Here is a 21,976-nt window from a genome sequence, read left to right as displayed (position 1 = left end):
AGAGATTAGTAGAAATACTTTGAGAATAAAAAATAACAAAGAGGCCAATGCAACCAAGCCCTCCAGGCTTACAGGAACTCCAAGATGACACTGACAATCAATCAAATTGTCAGAGACAGGTTAGGTTCTGTTGGATATCCCATAAATGCAGCAAACCCTTCAGCTGTGCCCTCCAACAGGAGCTTCCCCACACAGCAGGGCAGCCTGGCACAGCAGCAGGGGAGATGTGTCTGCTCATGTGAGGAGCAGTCCACAAACAGGAGTGGAAATTTGTGAACAGAAGCCTGGGTTGGATTCATCAAAGTCATGTCAAAACCAAGAGCATCCTTTCTGAAATTGTCCTTAAAGCTTTTCTCTCACAAAAACTACATTGCAATTTCCTTGGCCACACAATGATTCCCAGAATGAGAGATCCAAACTTTCCCCCATCCTTCTCCTGTATCACCCAATTATGTTTAACAATCTGTAATGTAGGTTCACTTTCAATTTTGGATTTACTTTTCTAAATTTTTTTTGTATTATTTATTTATCAAAAATTTAGTTCATGGTCAGCTTTACTAAAACTCTTGATTGGAAATTATCAAACTGAGCAAGCATAGCATGTCAATCTCCAGCTCTGGAAGAAGGGGCATGGATACTTTTAAGCTCTGGAAAGCTTTACTTTTGAAATGTGTACCTGCTTTTTCCCACTCACCATATAAAATGTAAGTCCCAAGGGGTTTGAGAAGACTGAGGCCTTTGCCAGTATTTTCTCCACAAAGACAGTCCAAAACAATATCTACTCCATCTGCTGAAATTCTAAAACAAATAAAAATCTCTTACTTTTCAGTAATATACACAGGGGTGGCTAGTCAGGCTGGTTGGTAACAAAATACTAACATTTTCTAGGTACTTTAGAAAGGACTCTTAAGGCTGAGACTTTGACCATGTGAAAACTTTACCCTCATCAAAATATATTTCCAACTCATTCAGTGGCACGATGCAAGTTTTTCAGGCTAATCAAGCCACGCCTCTTAGGCATTACAGAGGGGGAAACCATCTTGTTTCTCCTTTTTCAGGGCTTTCAGTAAAATTATATTATCAAAAGACCAGCAACAGATAAAAAGTTCTTTTTTGATTGAATATGAATATTAGAGAATGCTTGTTTCGTGAATAATATAGAGTAAAAGGATATTTTTCTTAGTCACATCTAATATTATTTTTCTGAATTTGTAAGGAAACAGATCTTCTTATTTTATTTTCAGACAGAATTATTTGTAAAGTTATTTACAGAGTCTTCTTCTTCAGATACTTTATCAACTAGATATCAGCTAAGACTTAAGTCAAGCATCAAGAGAAGTCACCAAGAGCTAGAGATCCAGCACAAGGGTTACAATTAGGCCATTTTGTGCTGTTTTAATAAACAGTTTGAATATTTATAACTTTCAAACAGCTCTGTCAATGCAATGTCAATATGATGCTGAGGAAGAAAAAAAAGTACACTGAATATCCTGATTTAGGGGAGAGGAGAAGATTTATGGCTTGTAATGCATCTTCTGCTTCCTCACAAAACAAAGGTGAGACCCAGACATCCATTGGTTACAAACAGCAGCAAAACCAGGAAACTTCACTCCTTGGTACTACTGCCACATTTGGGGCAAGAAATTGCTTCTATTCAGGCCACTGGATGAGCCTCCACTGTACAGGAACAAGAATTTTACAATGAAACTGCTTTTGGTGGCTTCCCTGGTTGAACTGATTCCTCATCCCCTATAAACATTTCCACATTCATAACCTCTCTTACAGATTTTCGGGGGATTTTTTTTCTCATTTGCTTGTAGTCACTGGTGGTTGCTTTGGTTTTGTTCTGTTTTTTGAGTTTTCTCCCTGATGAATGCCCCAGTGACCTGCAATGAAGCAGATTCCTACCACTGTCCTTTCTCCATCACAGCTCCATCCTTTTCTGCTGACAGACTTGTAACAAATGAACACTTTAAGCAGAACACAGTACACAGCTAATATCCATCAAACCAAACAACCACACCATTCCCCTCACTGCTGCTGCCAAGAGACAACTTGTCAAAACAGCATTCTCAGAATTACTGCTGTAGGTTTATTAAAAATCTTTTCAATGCAAAGGGAAAACGGAAGGGTCTGAGTAACAAATCAGAGTACTGGCACATTCTACAGGGTGCCAGATCTGCCTTGCAATCAGGACTATTCACTGAGCTGATATTAAACATTGCTGTGCAAGGAAAGAAGCACAAACTAGCTTGTTACACCCATGTTTTTTTATCTCTTGTACCCACCCTGATTTCTCCTGCAATACCAGCCTGTAGTGCTAACAGCCCAGAGAGAAGTTCTGCCACCTCCACCAACACCAGTATCAACAGTTAGACAAACTGAAAAACAAAGTGTTTGAAAGCACATAAACAGAAACACACATGATGACTTCAAAAGGCAACAGGCTGATTTTAATCTGAATGCAAACAAACAAAATCTAAGGATCTGAAATTAAAGCAGACATCATTTGCTCTGATATCAATCCCTGGCAGAGGATAAAAACCCAGGCAGATAAAAGCACACCAGAGAACTCCAAAACCTGGATACCTTACAAATCCACTGAAAAAAAAAATCTTATTTGCTGCATTACAGTGAGCCAGTACATATGCAAATGAAGGCAAATTACATCCATCTGTTAAGACCTTTAGTTTCTTTCACTTAATTTACTTTGCCACAAGAGATGTCCAAACAGGGACAGGGATTGAAAAATTTCATGTTGCTTATCAAGACATAGGGAGATGCTTGCTATCCTGTCCCTAGTGGACAGATGGAATAACTGGAATAAACTACAGCTCCCAAATCCACTAATGGAGTATCTTCCCATAAATATGATCAGCCTGGTGCCTTTCATAGTATTTTGCCATATACTATACAGACCTGACTCAGGAAAACACAAGATTACCTTTTTACTTCTTGAACATAGTCTGCATTCCTGTCAAACAGGTGAGTTACTGAGTTTTTGATTGCTTCATGTTTGAAAGATGAAGCTGTTCCAAAAACAGTAACATTGGGGATGGTTGAACAGAGCTGAGCAACAGCCTGACCCTGCAAACACACAATGATGTTAGTTCACTGACATGGAAATTGGTTGACAGAGTTTGCAGCTGCCCATTCACTCCTGACACAGCAAAACCCGAGACCAAGCATGTGCAAGCACTTCCCAAACTAGTTTATTTCCACAGAAATGCAGTTCAGCCACAAGAAAAAACACACCTAAATCACAAGGATATTCTGAAAACAAAGCAGTCAATACAGTAGGATCATGTCTCCTTAAGGTTTCAGTGGGAGACTGCAAGTTGATGTAACAAGTGCTGCATAATAAAGAAAATCTGCTTTACCTCTTATTGATAACAATGGTTATTACTGATATTCAAAATGCAGGAATAGCCACCAGTCACTCCAAGAGAGGTCTGCTGAAGGAGGGCCCCAAGCTCAAAACTGATCAACAGCAAAGGGGATAAAACAGCCTAGAGCACGTCCAGGAAAATCATTCTTCCTCCTGGTCTGGGCAGGAATCCAGTAGGGTCCATCGGATGCTATGCCAGCCTTAGGTAGCACTTGGGGCATTGAAGAATTTGTGCAATCAGATGTCTGTACTTTGAGATTCCAGTTTTGGGCCCCAGAATTTACTGAATTTTAACCTCTGATTTCATGAGGCTGAGAGAAGGGAAGCTTAACAGCTGAGCCATCTAGATTTCAAAAACCATCCTAAAAGGTCATCCTCCTAGGACCCTAGGTTTTGTTTTCATTCTTAACACATCAACAAAAGGAAACCAGACTTTTGGTAGCCACACCCCACCTCCTCTTGCAACCATATTATTGCACTGGAGCCAGCACAGTTACATGGATATACCCTGAAGTTAAAAAAATGGCACTGCCATTCCAAAAAACCTGTCAGATGGAATTCAGCAGACTCTTACTTACATCTACAGCCTAAAGATTGTCACTTGTAAACTGTATGCATGACTAGTAAAATCACCCAGGGACACACACATTTCTGTTCACTCCAACCAGAAACCCTCATTATTAGTTGCACATCCCAGTAATTAGTACTTGGGTTTTATTTAGAGCAGGATAATTAGCTAACCCTGCATATCCTGGAGGTCTTGGCATCCTCATGTATTCTGCTGAATGTAACTCCAAGCTGAGCATCACCAGAGAGGGCAAGGTTATTATTTATACATGGTGGCACCCAGGAATTCAGAGTGATTTCCTGCTGGGTTAGTCAGTAAATGCCTGCTCAGCAAGGCACAGTTTAGGAGATCCTTTAGACAAGCAAAAAGACACAGAAAAGAGAGCAAGAGAAGGGATCATTCTCATTCCTATTCTGCAGATGAGGGATAGTACACCACAGCAGATTGAACAGCTTGTCCAGCAGCTCAGAGAAGCTCACAGGTAACGATGCTTACTCCTGGCATGGTAAATCCAACTCCAAATTCAAAATTACCTTTTCTTTTTAAAATTATCCATCATTTTCCTGCATTGGAATCCCTAATCTCTCAAAAACCATAGGAAAATCCATTCCTGAAGGGCCTCATCTTGAAAGATGTAATGTTTGCAGGAAACAGAAAATGTTTCACTATTCTAGTATTTCATTTCTCTATTACTTACCATCTCATAATTCTAAACCCTTCCCAGATTTTAGCCTCCACAAATAATGTAAGATAAAACTAAAAGACAAAAAATTGGAGATTTTGTAGCTGTTCTTCTCTTAGTAATTTTCATAAGCAATCCTGTTCTCACTCTCTGCATCTTGCAGAAACCCAACACCCACAGTAATTTAGATAAATCAGTATTTTATAATGCATGGTAGTTGAATGAAATTCTGACATTATTGATCTATTCTCTAATTAGTTTGCTGCATTTTCAATCTAATTTGGACAGAGAAGGGCTAATGAATATATCCTGAATCAAAACCACTGAATGTTTAAAAGGTCAAAGATTCAAGAAAAAAGCATGCTGATTTTTATCCTTCAGAAGATGATTAACATTTAATAAACTGACAGTCAGATGAATAGGGGAAATGCACAAAAACACAGGGATGGGAATAACCTATTTTCCTCTTGACTCAAACTCCTTAGTACACCTCTCCCTCCCCCCAGAGATAAGCTTATCTAAAATCCCAGATCAGCTGGGAATACCTTCCAGCTTTCTGTAGGTATTTGAAGCCTGCAACTGACTCTTATGACCAGTACTTTTATAATTGGATGAAGTACTTGAAGGAATTCCACAAAACACTCTTCTACAATTTTCTGAAATCTTCATTTGAAGTTGACTCTTACTTATTTCTGTGCAAAGTCTTTTTAAGTAGCTCTGTCAGAAATCTAGGAACAAAGGCTGATATTGGACTTTTTATACTTTCCCCATCAAAACAGGAGAACTGAACTCAACCTATGAACTCAACCATTTCCCTAATTTCTGTGGAATTCAGCTAAACTCTAAACAGCACTGTGGCTATGTAAATCACTCTTAAGTCTCCTTTCTAATCCCTCAAAACATGCAGCTGCCTCTGGATTAGCTGCCACTGTTCAGCAGGCTACACATTTTAACTGCAAATACTGAGGCCAGTGTTCAGAACATCTCAGCTGAAGCATCCACAAAGGGTTCTGCTGCTGCAGGAGGAGCATCCACCTCCCCGGGCAGCAGAGGTGTCTGTGCTGGCTCCTGCCCCTGCTCCCAGCACGGGCACACCAGCCCTCTCCTGGCTCTGGGATCCTGCCAACTGCTCTGTGGCAAAAGGGACAGGAGGCTTTTCTGTCTCCTCCCTGCCCAGGCAAAACCACATCAACTCTGCTACCAGCCTCTCTGGCTTTGGAAGCAAGAACCATGTCAGCAGAAATAGTGCATCAACTCCAAAACCTTCCAAGAAGGTGCTAAATACACAAGCACGGGTTGAAAAATATCCTTCACACTTCTAATTTTTTCATATACAATGCCAATTTCTACATAGAAGTAATGATTCTTGCTTTCTGAACCTAGGAAAACCAGTAAGTTTTAATGGCAAAAAATAATGATCGCTTGGACAATTAATGTTACCTTTAAGGGAATTTAGCAGTCTTTGGGAATAGAAAAGAAATCAGGTGAAGCAGTGAAGGGATAGACATGGTTACACAATATTCCCTTAAAGGAATTAATCTCCTTTAATATACTCATGAAATTAATCATGGAATTAATATACTCATGGAATTAATTTCATTCAATATACTCATGTATTTTATCTACTACTTATCACAGAATCATAGAGTCATTCTGGATGGAAAAGACCTCTAAGACCATCAAGTCCAGCCACCAACTCGGCACCATCACCATGTTTTATCACTAAGTCATCCAGAAGTGCCACATCCACACATTTTTTGAACACTCCCAGTGAGGCAGAACATCATGTGGTGAAACCATAGAGAAATTAATAGCTTGGATTGAATAGCTTAGATTAAAGAAATTAATAGCTTGTGGAATGAAGGATGTCTGCTAATGCTGGATGTAGCTCCACAGCTTCACAGTCTGCTTGATGGATTCCTTTTCAAGACATCCTGTGAATTCATAAAACCAGTATGTTGGACCTAATCTACACATATGATTATTACAGAAATTAATAAAAATTTATACCCTTACAGCAGTTTTAGATCCAGGGAAAAAAAATTCTTCACATTCCATTGCTTTAAAACTCAATTCTAAGCCTGCAGGATTGGAAACTTCTCATACCAAGATAATCACCTAAAAGAATGGAAAAGTAGCTTTCTAGGAAGTAACAATGAAATAGACTTTAGTGCATTTCAACGATTACAAAGAAAAAAAGTCACTGATATTTAAAAATCAATATAGAAAGCATGAATAGAATGAAACTTACTAATCTAATTACCTTGTTAACACAAACTTAATGCTGGATGAAATATAAATAAGGTGTACAAGTGAGTGGCTTTCCAAAAAGGTCTCACCTAATGCAACCAGCCTGATGTGCCAGCTGCACATTGAATTAGAGCAGGTGTAGGGCAGAATCCAAAAAAGAAAGCATCTTTTTTGTTATTTTGTAAACTGAGGGCAGCCTGCTAGCAGGAGAGAATAAACCATGCCAAAGATACCACCCTGCAAAACTGCAGCAGTAAAGAATTACCATTTCCATTATATATTTCTGCAGCCCAAAGGTGCTACAGCATTTTTAAAAATAGCATTCAGACTTAATCTTGCACAAAATACTTGTCTGGAACTGGATGTGAGAAGAATCCAAGTTGCAAAATACTTTGATTCCACCTAAGCATACCTGAAGGTGCTGTGAAGTGCTCAAATACAACAAGAAAACTGCAAGGGGAATCATCGACTGATCTCCAGAACTCTTCTCTGGTGTTAGGTGAACTCTGATACACAACATTTCATCTCCTGAAGGTGTCATTTCCCAATTACAGCAGAGGAAATTGGAAACCAAACACTGGGTGAACATTGCAGAGTGGACAAACTAAAATGTGATTATTGGACAAGCATAAGGAAGCATCTGCTACTCTCAGCGCACCACAAATGAGTTTTGGAGTGGAGGGAGAGGGAGGGTGACCCTGGGATAATGATCTCTCTCACCCTCAAAACATTTTCTGCAACAATTAGCAGGCTGTGTTTTTCCTACCCCTTTTCCTACCCCTGCAAAATCGTGCAGCTGAGCTGCATCAAGAACTCAGGGCTGAATCTCCATGTGGCACAAATCCACTGCAGCTCAGTGGAGCTGCCCAAGCAGAACTCTGCCAGGGGAAACAAACTGCACCTGGAAAGGCAGAACAGCCAGGGGAGAGCTGAGCACTGCTGGGGACCTGGCTCTGCAGGTGACCTGGGACAGGACATGTCCTCTGGGGAGTGCAGGGCTGAGAGAGGCAAAAAGAAAGGGCCTTCAAAGGCTGCAGCTTGCTTTGGCCAGGGAAATTGCTTTCTGTGCATGGCTCGCTGGGCTTTTGTGTTTGATGAGCAGATTGTGCTCTGAGGCAGCGTCTGGAAATGGGCTGGGCCGTGGCACCAGGACTCCCTGTGCTGCTGAGGGAACACATCCATTGCTTCAGAAGCATTTACCAGCATCCAGTGCCCTGCCTGCCTTCTACAGCTGGGCACTTACAGCAGCCCAGACTTGGTGACACAGCGTGGGAGCTGCTTTATCCCCTTCCCTGCCTGCTGGAGATGAAACAAGAGGAAAGCACTTCATCAAATGCAGACGAGCTATGAACTGCTAATGTGAAAATAGCAAGTGCAGCCCTGGTACCAGGTGAAGGTGTCAGCAAAGTGGGCTGGATATATGTGGATTAATGCACAGTGTGGTGGCCAGGACCAGCACAGGAAAAGAGTCAGTTCTAATTACTCACATTTAAGGAGTTCTGACTTAAAACACAGGAGTGCTGTTTCATGTCCTCCTCCCTGCTAAGTGCAGCCTACTCATACAGTATTCAAAAGGATCAGGAATGTATTTAAAAGGATCAGGAATGCTCTGAGATATGTTCTAACAGGATCTGGCTTTCCTACCATCTTACTCCCAACCAACTCAGAGCTCAGGAAACACATCCACATCTGCCTGGAGTAGGACCTGCCTGGAGGATGACCCAGGAAACAAATATCTAACCTTAGAAAAACAAGGTATGAGCAAACAAACCTGCCTTCAGCCTGAAAAATACAGTCCAAGGAGAGATTTGATGCTGAGCTTGTTGTAGGTGTAAACATATATATCCTACCAAAAAGATCAAAAAGAAGTGATCCAAGACCTAATATTAATTAATGGATAATACTATTAAATAAAAGATACATTAAATGTAGAAGAACAAAAATACATTTACTGGCCATGAATAAAGTATTGAAAAGCTCTTCACTGGTAAGACAGAGGGAGAGAATCTGAATAGATAAACATTTAGGTATTTTTTTAGGAAGAAACCCATTCTTTTGAAAGGGTTCCTATATGCTGTTTGTGGCAGCAGGTGACTAGATTCACTATGAAATGCCAGTTCTTTGTCAGATAAAATATCACCACTTCAGTGATTCAGCTGGGAACACATCCTCAAATATTTGCAATGTATGCAGGGGAGACACAATAAAAAAGAGGTCTCCTGCCAAGCAGTAACAAATCCTGCCAGGATGGCCTAAATCTGTTGCCAAGTCAGATTTACCCTTCAATTCAAACATGAGAACTGCATCTGTAACTTACTCTGCTTGCAATTCCTTTGCTGCTGAGCCTGAAAGGGAAGGTCAGACAACAGCTTCAGGAGAAGCAATCAATGCTCCTGCATGGAAGGCGGCTTATTTTTAGTATCTACAAGATCAAAATGCTGAAGAATTGGCTGATAATTCTGTCTGGAGTCTGAGGAGTTAAGTGATGAGACTGGTGTTTACAAAATCTTGGTAAAAAACCAAAGGTTTGTGCTCTAAATATTCAGAATAGGATATACATGAAGAACAAACAAACAAGCAAATGGACATAATGGCTCTCTCTCACAAATATAAAGCCCTGTAGGAATTAATTTTCCAGGTAGATATCACAGACTGGATTTATTGAACCTCAAGGAGAAAACCATAATGCTTTTTTCAATTTTTGTTTACTACAATAGTCCTGTATTTATACTAATTCAACTGTTTACATTAATAATTGTGAGCAAAACTTTATAATCTCATACAAGCCTGTGCTGTGACTTGCACTGAATGCACTGACTTAGACTCTTTGTTTTAAAGAACTAATTCCCTCTTAGAGCAGACCAGTCCCAGCAGGGTGCACACTTCTGCTCATTTTTCTTGGGGTATTTTCTTCAGTCGTCACTTTGCTTCACTTTAAAGAGATGTGGGAGTGTTATTTGTGAAGGGAGCTACTCTTCCACTGTCTTACGGTCATTTCAAACATAAATTGCAGTGTTTTACAGTTAAGATAGACCAATATATGTCCTACAGTAAGCCATATGTTCTTCCAAAGTCATTATTTTGAGCATTAATGCCTATTTATGATGTTTAGTGTTAGCTGGTTTTCTCCCTGATTTAGCAATCAGTTCAGAAGGGCACTTGAACATTTCTGTAGCTTCAAGCATTTAAACTGTATTTGTATTAGACAATTCTATTTTTTGTTAATTACTGAACTGCCCTGCTACCCAATTTAACATTTAATCAGAAGTTCTAAGCGTCCTGCCAAGCAGAGGCCAGAAAGGGGAGCAAATGGCAACTCTGTTAGATCTTAGTCAGCAGCAGGACTTCAGGAGTGTTCATCTCTTGTCAGAGCCTGAGGGAATCATGCAATGCAACTGTGAGCCTGTTCTGTGCTTTCTGAGAAGGCTCCTGAAATATCTTCAGCCTCCTTCCCTGCCCAGGGTGAGAGCTGAGAGTTGCTCTCTCCTAACTGCCCCCATCCCCAGGAGGAAAAAAAAGACAGGAAAGCCAAAGCAGACCCTTTTCCAAGCACTCAAAATCAACAAGCTGGCTCTGTGAAAACCAAGTATCATCTCTCCCTTCAATCCCCCTTCTAAGCACTGCAGCTCCTCCTCCTCTGAGGGAAGGGTGCAATATCCCAAGGGTCAGAAGCAGAGTTTGTGGGTGTCCTCTTGTCCCCTGGTCCAGGTGCCTCCCTACAAGTGGCCACATCTCCTTGCATGACCAGGGAAGCTGGCACAATGCCCTGACCTCTCCAGGGAGTGGGTGCCAGGGAAGGCACTCGTTTGGTACATGGAGCCTGATTCAAGTCTGTAACACAGAGACAGGTGTGTGAGACCTTTTCAAGACAAGTTATCTTGGTATGTTTCCTTTTTTCTCTCCCTAATCTTCTGATGTCTCCTGGAACTTCTGGAATGAATAAACTGACTTATCTAAAGCATCCTGTCAGACATTAAACCTACTAATCACAGTCCAGGCACAGATGGGAAGACGACTGCTATAGTTACCTCCCTACCGAAAGTATCTATCAACAAAAGAAGGCCACATGAATAAATTAAGATAATACACAAGAGTAAAGGCCCTAGAGAATTTTCCCCGTCTCCACTTATTGAAAAAGCTGCAATATCCTCCTAAAGAAGACTGAGTAGCCAGAACAAAGAACCTAATAAACATTTTTGCAGCAACAAGTTCTTTTTCATAAACTGCCTGAAGCAGCTAAAATAATGATCTTGCATAATGAGAAATGAACAAATAGAAACTTCTAGTCCCACATGGAGCCTATTGTCTCATTAAAGTGTTCTGGAATTTCTCTGACATTTAGAAACAAACTGGACAGATTTCCCACTTGCTGAAAGTAGGGAAGGGCATTCTATCTATTAAAGCAACAGCACAAAGATAACCCTTTCTATAGCAGCTTCAGTGCCAGTTTTCTGTTCATTAACAAAGACCTTTGTGAGAATGATGTGTTCAATCTGAAACTGTCAGATTTTTCAAAGGATTAACAGAGATTATTGGAGTAACACAGACCCCTCTGAAATCTTTATGTCTGTTTAGCAGAAAGAAAAAAAATCCACTCATCTTCAGAATAATGTATTACCTGGAAAACCTATCAAGCAATGGGAAATTTTCCAATTCTTGCTCTCCATGCTCTTCCCTTACAGGAACCAAGGGGCTGTGTGAGGCCCTCTCCCCTGGGACAGTGATCAGCATCCTGGCTTGCAGGCTGGCCAGCCCTGTCTCCCTCTTACTTACACTCCTCCTGGATCCTGCACAGCCCTCCATCCCTGCATGGCTGGCCTTCCCTTTGGAAACTCTGCTTTATTTAACTACTTAGCAAGTGATGGATCTGATTTCTCCTCCTTCTCCTGGCAGCCAAGCAGGACCCATCCTTCCTTTAGCTTCTCTCAGAGAAGGTTTTGAACAGTCACAGCAGAGGGCAGCCAAAAGCTGCCCATTGAACAGCTGGGATGAGAGAGGAAGCCAGCAGCTTCCTTCCAGGAACACCCAGCACAGAGGCTGGGCACTAGAGCAGAAGAGATGTGAGAACTGACATTAACAGAGCATTACCAGTCCTTCAAGAAAAGAAGGAGGAAATAACAGAAGTGAGTGAGATCAGAAAAAGAAAGAAATACAGGAATCTGAAAAAGGAAGAGGGGTTCAACTTCTCTAGATACACAGGTATGTGCAGGGATTGCTCTGGGGCTAATTCTGTATGCTCAGCCTACACAGGGTCTGAAGAGTGCCAGGTGGGCAAATAGAGCTACAACTGAGACTGATTCCTGTAGAATATTCCCCTGAATGTGTGGCCTCATGTTGCTTTAGCAGCCCTGAATTCCACAGGAAGAGATTTAACACTACAGAACAATAGTCAGCCATAACACTCTGGGCCGCACTGTGCTGGAGCATAATACGATTATAAATTCCATTCATTTACACCAGTATTCCAACAGGACTGACCCTTCACTGCCAGTGGGATTATGGTTGGCTAAAAATACCTTGTACAGGGAACTCATGAATTTATTCCTTTGATTACAGCCTTCATTTATATGAGAACCTGAAAGAAGGGCTAAGGGTGCAGAACTAAGGACAGTGTTTGGGGCTGCCCACCAGACCTCAGCAGAAAACAGAACATTAATTTAGCATAAATAAGGCATAACAAGAACACAGAAAAGGTACTCCAGTTTCAAAGGCTGCTATCTGCTAATGGTCTCAGCTCATAAAATCTGTCTTATGAAAAAGGATTGCATAATTTCAAATGTAAACAAACTCCCCAGTCAGTATCGCAGTATTTTGCACAAAACTTTAATACTTTTCAAAAGTTGGAGATTTTCCTGAAAGATACTTCAAGGAACTGAAGACACAAAATGCTGCCTCTTTATTTCACTGTGTGGCCTGGTATTCCCACAAATTCAATCTTTGCCCATGCCACCCAATGCCTCCTTAGGAATGATCCAAACTACAACATGCAGCAGCCACCACTGGCTACAATTTCAAATTTGTACCTTTTCCTCAGGGCTCATGTGAGAATTTTTCACTGCTTTCAATCCCTCTACAAAAAGGGGAAAAGAAAATCTTTCACAGTGAAAGCACCACACACACACACCTTATATGTGCAGGAGTATTCCGAGAGGCACATTTACTATAAAGAGGATTATGGTTACATACAAATACCTTTTGCAGGGAGCTTATTTATTGCTTTCACTACACCCTTCTTTAACATAGAAGTACAACATGTGTAAGTTCAGGAATGCAGTATTTGAGACAACAGTTGATCTGCTGACAATCAATGATGGGTTTTTCCATGAGATTTTTTCACAGAGTCTAGAGCATTTTTATTTCACCAAAAGCTCCTGCCAACCATTGACATCAGCATTTTGATGGTAAAACAGATGCAGTTCCTCCCAGTGCAATCCCTCACACAGAGGAGTATCACACCAAACTGCAGATTCTGGCTCATTTCAGGAATAAAGACGCATCAGACTTTCAGTCACTCAGTCTCAGGAAAGGAATAAAGTTCCAACTTACCACCCCACCTCCTGCTGAGTGAACCAGCACAGACATGCCTTCTCTCAGGTTAGCAACCTCAAAGAGCATCATGTAGGCAGTTACAAAGTTCATGGGAAAGGCAGCAGCTTCGGAAAAATTCATGTCATCTGGGATCCTGTAGACAAATTCTACTGGGGTACACACAACTTCAGCCCAGGCATTGTAGTTTACAAAAGCCATGACTCTGTCTCCAATCTACAAACAAGGAAGAAAACAACACTGAGGATCTGACTGCAGTTGAGACTGTAAAGAGCAACCTGTGAGACCTGCAAATCTCCTGTTCAAGGTGTGGGTCACTGGCTGACTATGAGGAAAATAGTGCTCCACATCTTTGGAAAAATAGCAATTAGCTGTTCAGCTTTGGGCTTTTACCATTTCTAATGTTAACAAAAAAAAACCAAAAAAGTTAAAGCCATCTCTTCCTTTTTTTTTTTTTCCCTCCACTCTTCTCTGATAGAGCAGTTTTCTATCATCACTAATACAGATTATCTTTTGCTAACACAGCTTCCAAACAACAAATGTAAACGTAAACAACAAAAACAGCATTCTTAGCAATAACCAGAAATTTTGCTCAAGAGAAAGAGATGAGGGGGAAAGGTTGTAATTATATTAATGAGAAGCATGGAATAATGAAAATTATACCCAGGATAATTTTCACGTTGTTTTCTTAGTCCTCACACTAATTTAGAACTGCTTTTCCTCTCTGTGGATTGATAAGGGAAGGGCTTGTGATCTGGTAGATGGAGCACATGAAAGGGCTGCAAAAGCTCACATTCAGAAGATAACACCATTTGTACCCACTCTCTATTCTTATCATCTTATTAACTGATTCTACCAAGATATATCCATGATTGTAATCTCCACAGTCATGTGTTAGAGCAGAATTTAGTTCTACGACTTCAAATAAGCCACCTTTAACATCAAAAATATACCTTTGGATTTTAAGGTACTGTTAAATCTACAAAGTGAATTTGGCAAGATTTAAAGGAGCAATGAAATATTATCTTTCAGTGCAACATTTCTCTGCTGAGTTTCTTCTGAAAATATATGGTAGTGAAAGCACAATTCACTATGGAGAAAAAAAGGCTTTCTGCAAATATTAGATACAGTTGGCTGCTCCTAGGAACCCTTCAGAGGTCCAGGCACATCAAGCTCAACTGTTTGGATATGGTTTTCATGGTAGCTTCAGGTTTTTAAATCAGAGATACTGACCCTTCTCAGATGGACAAGAGTAACAACAAGGCACAAGAGGCTTGGAAAACAACACTCACCTTAAAGCAGAAGCTGGGCTGCTGCATCTACAAGGGGTCTACAAGGGACAGCCACACTGAGCAAGTATTTGGCCAGTGTGTATTAAAATCTTCACAGGTACAACTCTTACAAACTCAATAATTCCTCACCACCAGCAACCCCATGGCATCTTTTATCTTGCCTTAGACACTCTGCCTTTCTAGAATACACCAACCAAAACAACAGCCTGAACCATGAAAGGAGCTCTGCAATGGAGCCCCAGGATAAGACAGGAATAGCATCAAACTCCAGGCCTTCATGTTTTAACTGAAACTAACAGAAGCTGTCCCTCTAAAATAACTTTGCTTATCTGCCTGATGCTCTCTTACATTCTACAAATACTCTCTAATGCTTTAGGAACTGCAAGTATGGAGTAAAGCACAACACTTTTGCCTTCAGGCAAACGTTTACAGCAGAAGCACATTTTGGTCTCCTGAGTCATCACTTTTGCTTTGGGATATTGCAGGTTTGCTTGAAGCTAAGGTGCTGCTGACAGTTCTGAAGGGTTGCCTCTTCTAGAATGAGAATGCTGAAATAGAGCTGTCATTCCAATTTCACTGAAATGCCTCCTCCTTTTGAAAAACATTCAAATTAACAATGCCTCACTGGTAATCACTCTGTGGTTCCCTTTTCTCTTAGAGAAGCATCTAAAATAGAAAGTCTGCTAGGATTAATTAGTACAGATGTTAATATGCCCTATATCCTTGCAATAAATCATAAATGATTACCAAAAAGAATGCAGAAAAGTCCCTCTTGGTGATTCGCAAGGCACTTCTTGGTAACATTAAATACCACATTTTACCACAGATACTATTCAGAGCCTAGTCAGATTAGACCTCATTTCTTGAGAATCTTCCCTAAAACTAGAGAGAGATCAGGCCTGATACAGCTGTCATCATCAGAAAGCAGCTTTTTCTTTTAATGGGAGAAGGAATAGGCTCTACACCTATTTTAGAAGGGCTGGAACTGAAGAGATCTACCCAGGGAAAGGAGGTCAGGAGATGCAGGGTGCAATCTCTGCCATTACTGTGGACAGAGGTAACAACATATGCCAAGGAGACACCAAATATCTGCTGTGCCCCTACTCTGCAAGAATTCCATAAGGAAACCAACAGAACTCTTCCATCTTCCTCATGGCATGTTCTCCTGCTGATGGATTCAGACCCATGTACAGCTGTCACTCTGAGTGTGGACCCTTTTCTAGATCACTCAAACACACCATGGCTGTGAAGGCTGTGTGTAAAAAATAAAATACTACAGCTTGTTTTGGTTACAGGGAGTATAGCAGTGCACAAATGTGCTCCACAGTCAGAACAAAGATGTCACTTTATAAAGAGATACAGTATATTCAGTCAGGTGCAGTGTTATTCAAACAAGCACCATATGCTGTAGCCTCATGATGCCCTTTAAAAATAGCAAGAACTTTAAAAATGAGAGTGCTGATCTGGAGCAGAGGCTTTTTAGACTCCTTTCAGAGAACATTGTTCAATATGGAGCACAGCTATGAAGTACAGATGCTAGCAGAACTACTGAAGCAGCAAAGGTTTTCAAAGGGCAAAATTATCATTCAGTTGTTTGCAACAAAATATATTGAAAGGTTACAACTTGTTTCAAGGCAGAGATGGAAGTTCAGGAATGGGACAGAGACAAATTCCCTACGAAGATCTCATCACTGAAACCATAGTTGAAACTAAACTGGCCATTATCTTCATCCAACTGACAAATTTTAGCTGTTTGAGAAAAGAAAAATTTTGTCTTTATATAAAAATACTTATATCTTCTTAAGATCCAGATATAATAGGAATTCAGAAAATTTGATCAGCTTTTGACATGACTGACTTTGCAAATAACTAAGATAGGATTGAAATGTATTAACTCAGGATTTATTTCCAAAATTTTCAACCTACTTAGGCAATAAAATACAAGTTTGCAGTGAATATAGATGTATAATATCAATGGTAGAATATGAGGTAATAGGAGGCAGGACAAAATGCTGCTTATATGCCATAAGAGATACCAAAGAGTCCATAACCATTTATGAAAGCTATATTATATACATCAACTATTTGAGATTTATCACAACCTGTCAGGTGAAATAGATATTTTTCCTATTTTAGCAATCAGACTAAGTCCTATATCCAGAATCATAATTCTAATTTAATCTGCACCTCATTAATGCACACAATTTTAAGAAGCAAAGCTTACTGTAAAGAGGACTCTGTTAACTCAAGATCAAAAGCTAGAACCAGAACCAGTTGCACCTGGGCTTTGAGTAAAACAGCAGTGATGACAGGAAACAAGGCCAAGAAAGGAAACTTAACAAGTTAACTTAATTTCTTTCATTTTGTTAAAGTACATCACTTATGCTTTCCAGTTCCTATTTAGCCATCAGGATGTGCACATGGCACAAGTGACTTTCAGGAAGGATTTGAAGGAGATGACAGTGGTGAATTCAGAAACTAATTCAAGAGGTCATTCTCACGCTTGGGAAGCAGCAAGGAAAAATTGACCTTTCAATTCTCAACAGGGTGGTGAAGGCTGCTGTCACTGGCAGAGCAGAAGGGATTAGAAATGGTGATTATTTATATGACACTTATAACTCTCACTTAGAAAATAAAAAAAATTACCTCAAATCCTTTCACGCTGTCTCCAAGAGCTTCTACAATTCCAGAACATTCAAAGCCAGGAACAAGTGGAGTCTTAGGAGGGTTGTCAATATTCCCCTGTCGCACCATCAAATCAATGAAGTTCAAACCACTGCAAAACACAGGAAAAAAATAAAATCAAGACTATTACCACAGATCAAAGTAGAGAAGGAAAACTTGACCCGAGCGATGGGACAGCCAGGAAACTCCAGGGCAGCATTAAAAAGCTGGGCTCTGCAGGCCCATGGGACCCAGCAGACATTCCCACTCTTGGGATGCTGAGCCTTGGGCACAGGGTGCACGTGCCAGGTCACCACAGCTGCCAGCAGCCCCAGAGTGCTCAGCAGTCACACAGGGCATTTCAGAATTCAAGACAGAGAAAACGCTGTGATTGCTACAAATGCATTACTAGCTGGCAAGTAAAGCCAGGTCCATTTAAGAAGAAAACCCCAAGCCTCACACATTATAGTTATTTTGGGCTAGCAGCTACATGATCTAACTCTCCTAACCTTGGATGTGACCCCAGGAATGCATCTTGTGTTTGTCTGAGGCAGGAGTCCTAGTCTTTTGTTTTAAAACTGCTCCTTCCTGGATCATGTTTGTATGTTTTTTCAAAATTTATTAAGATCTTTGAAGTCGTCATGTTTGATGCTCAGAAAAAAAATACAGGTCTTTCCCTGCAGCCTCAGCTTTGCAAAAATCCTAAAGCATTTTTGCATTTTCTTTTGTATGCAATTTTATTAAGGAAAATTTTGTGGTTTTCTAGGCAGCCACAAAAAAAAAACCAAAAAAACAACCAAAAAAAAAAAAAAAAAAAAACCAAAAAAAAACCAGGCACCGCTTATCTACTATGTGCATATATTGATTACTGGCCTTAATGACATAGTTAAAACTTTAAAACTCCTAACTAGTTGAAATACACTTCAGCATTAATCCATTGTTCCAAAACACAGCCCTGTTTTTACAGTTAGCCAAGCACACAGCCAGTGCTACTCACACACGTGATACCAGCAACTGCCTGGATGCATCACATTACTGATGGGCACAAGGATTTATCAGATGCAGCTTTAGTCAGATACTAATCAAGACACAGACAGACTGAACAGACCCAACAAATTAATAGACAGAACAGACACCCAGCCCTAGCACAACGACAGCAAGGCATTCATGGGATGTAGGTCACTGGGGAGGGGGAAGGAAATCCCACCAAATATAAGCATGCATAATTGTGGTGGAGGGTTTAAGAGCAACCTGAACCCACAACTTTTACCATACTCATACACAAAGCTTATAATATCAGCCATATGGAAGGTTAAGAGGAGTTTTCACACAGTTAAGCTGGGAAATTTGAAATTATTTTGGAAAAGTCACTTCTTATCCAGTGGGTAAGACCACCTCCTACATCGCCACTGTGATGCTGATATGAAAGAGAAATTCCAAATAGCAAAATGCCTGCAAGGCAGCCATTGTTTGGAGAAGAGGACCAAACAAACAGACAAAAATTCCAAAACAAACCACAAACCCAGAAGTCTCACAGCACTGATGGTGGCAACCTCTGCCTGTGTACATTAACTTCAGCAATGGTCTTTTAAATGCATCTTTCCACACTGAAAGCATTTTATGCAAAGTTAACTTTTCCCTACATTCCTGCAAGAAAAGGCAGCTGGAGGCAGGGCTGTGATGAGGGAACCTGGGCAGGAACATACCCCGTGGTGTCATAACAAGCAGGCAAGAAGGGGATAGGTGGATATGCAAAAGCCATTGCTCTTTGCTACTGACAATGATCACAAATAGACTCCTTCTCATGAAGTAAATTGTCAGACAGGTTTTGAAAAGGCACATGTTCAGCTCTACATCTAATGACATAATACTGGCAGTTGAGTTCTGTCCTAGTGCCATTTCTTTTTCATCTGTTTTTTCCCCAAAGGGGGAAAAAGAGCAGCAAAATTATACCGGGAGTTCATCTCTATTACATTGAACTTACAGGACCTCACACTAGAACAGGTGTGATAAGGGAAGAAAAAACGCTACACAAGGTAAACAATAATCAAGTCACATGTTCTTATTATTTTAATTACTAGTTGAACTATGGAGAGTTGACCAGGCTTTCTAATAATTTCTAGTCACTTTATAGAGAGATTCTTCTTCATTCACTTTCATCTCCTTTATTCTTACATGTTGTGGCATCCCTGCTAGTCTCATAGATTCCTATTCTCCACATTGAAGGAAGGACAGAAGTTTTATCTTACCTGAGAAATTTGAAGATCAGTAGGTCAGAAAGCATGATTATAGTGTATTGGTCAACTCAGCTTTTTTTTTCTTTCCTTTGAATAGCCAAGAGGGCCTAAAGATGGATGGCAAGTTTTGTAACTTCACTGAAGATACCCAGCTCTTTCACTGGGATTCAATCAGCAGCACACTCAGGAAAGGTTTGACTGCATAGAGCATCACAAGAAAATATGTCTCATGAAGAGTGGTAGATTTATAGAGATTAAGCACAATTTATTTCTTGTACCAGTGCAAACCAGGATCACCTGTTCTGGTGAGCAGCCAGAGAAAGGGACTCCTGAACTTTAAGTAAGGGCAGATGCAGAGGGAGAAGTGTAAATACAAAGCAATCCAGTGACTAACAGTACACAGCTTGTTTTTAATCCTAAATCCAGGTCTGGATGCAAATGAAGATAGGGAAGGGTATGAATTACCAAGATCAGTACATTGACATAGGGGTTCTGCCAGAACCTCCCTGTGACAGAGCAGGGATGTCTCTGTGACCTGCACAAACTGTGCATTACTGCAGGCAGACTTTATCAAATATGGAATTATCCTTGAATCTGAATCTGACTTTCTCAGTCTGCAATGCTCTACCTTAACACCAGATCCTTTTGAGGGCCTTGAATATTATTTGCTATACTTGTGGTTTAGTTTTGCTGCATTTTTATTTCCCTTTTCTTAGGTGTGGCAACACTTAATTAGGTTCTCCTTGTTCCATCCCACACACTCAAGGATGCCCAGTACCTTCCACGGCAAAATCCCAAATCATGAAGACCACTCCATGACATGTTGTTTTGAAGAGGTGCTGCTTTTGATCTTTCTTATCTCACTGTAAACATCCACTAAAATGAATTACTGAAATTAATAAATTGCCACAGAGCAAACAAGAGGACCCTGAGTTTTGCATTCTTAAAATCCTTCCTCTTAACCACAGCCAGCAAGCTGCCCAATCTTAAAATTAAAAAAAAAAAAAAAAAAAAAAAAAAATACAACAAAACCAACCATATCTATACATAAAGGAAAGGTTTAAAGTTATCGTCCTTTTTATGCAGAAACCAACACCATATAAACAAGACAACCTTAAGGAGCAACACTGATTCTCTTCCACTACTCTCTTAGAGTTAGGATTTATCTGCTCCAGTTTTTTTAAAGTGCCTTTATCTCATAATCAGAAAGCCAGAAGGGTCACTTCTGCCTCATTCCTCATAATGCACATGTACAGCAGCACAAGGAAAAAATACTTATAAGAGAAAAAAGAACATCAGAGGGAGGTAATTATAGGACACTATTGCTTATTCACACAACGTGTCTGAAATATGGCTTCCATTCATTCCAGCTACTTGTCTCATCTTTTAAACAGTCTGTATCCCAACATTCTGCTGCCTGCAAATTACAATACAAACAAACACAGGAGTTTCAACTGCTTCATCATTATCAATCAAAAATTATTTCAAGAAATATGCACGAGCTGTGAGTCAGCTTGGACATCGATGGCTGTTCCATTTCTTAGTCACTGAATGAGCCTAACACATGACTCATCTCAGCTGACACATTTTCAATTGGATCACTGATATTCCAGACCTTCAAAAGAATTATTCATCTGGCTTAGTGCTAATAGCAACATCTCCTCCATCTCTAGTACCATGCTATGAAGTGTATGCATACAACTTAAGGGGTCTAAACATGTGATTCAATTGGTTTTATCCACAGGGTTACCACACTGGTGTACACTATTTATCAAGCATGTGCATATCCTTTGTAAAATAAAGCTTATTTTTCTCCATCACTTTGTTGAGTCAAATAATAATAATAATCTCTAGTGATGGTCAACTACAAAACTGATTCAACAGAATATGTGTTTTGTAAGAAGTATTGATGACTGGAACAACCCATCCTGCGTGTGTTCAGCACTGCCCACATCAACATGTGCACACTGCCCTGGGCAAAGCCCACCCCTTTCTCACTCTGTCTCCCAAGTCCATGATCATCCCAATCAATCCTCTGCATTTACAGGCTTGGGTCAAGAGGATCAGCAAATTGATTTTGCCTTGCCTGGAAGCACACTTTGGTGACCTGGTGACATTTCAGCCCTGTGGCCATTTCCAGTCAGGAATGACAAGCAGATGCTCTCCAGCCTGCAGGCTCCTCCAGCACAAGGGACGCTCCCAAGACACACGGGGCATTGTGCAACCTGGCAGTTACCTGTGAAGCAGCTGAGCAGGTCTGCTGGTGTCAAACAGCACGTGTGCAACTCACACAGCTCTACAGACACTGCAGCCCTGGAGAGCAGCTGCAGCTATGGCTGCACAATTCTA

At 40.5% G+C, this 21,976-nt stretch overlaps 1 protein-coding gene across 1 annotated transcript in view; it reads right to left on the bottom strand.

The window, feature by feature from the left end:
• Positions 1-21,976, bottom strand: part of VAT1L (vesicle amine transport 1 like) — a 55,073-nt gene that overhangs the window by 31,286 nt on the left and 1,811 nt on the right. Inside the window, exons 2-5 of the mRNA XM_021540960.3 lie at positions 17,373-17,502; positions 13,435-13,650; positions 2,945-3,087; positions 695-798 (exon numbers count right to left, since the gene is read on the bottom strand). Coding sequence (XP_021396635.1) covers positions 695-798; positions 2,945-3,087; positions 13,435-13,650; positions 17,373-17,502 — 593 coding nt within the window. The remainder of the gene's footprint in view (positions 1-694; positions 799-2,944; positions 3,088-13,434; positions 13,651-17,372; positions 17,503-21,976) is intronic.

The sequence above is a fragment of the Lonchura striata genome, chromosome 13 (genome assembly GCF_046129695.1).
Source record: "Lonchura striata isolate bLonStr1 chromosome 13, bLonStr1.mat, whole genome shotgun sequence".
NCBI lineage: Eukaryota > Metazoa > Chordata > Aves > Passeriformes > Estrildidae > Lonchura > Lonchura striata.
The sequence above is the reverse complement of the archived record's forward strand: the minus strand, read 5'-3'. Positions and strand labels throughout refer to the sequence as shown.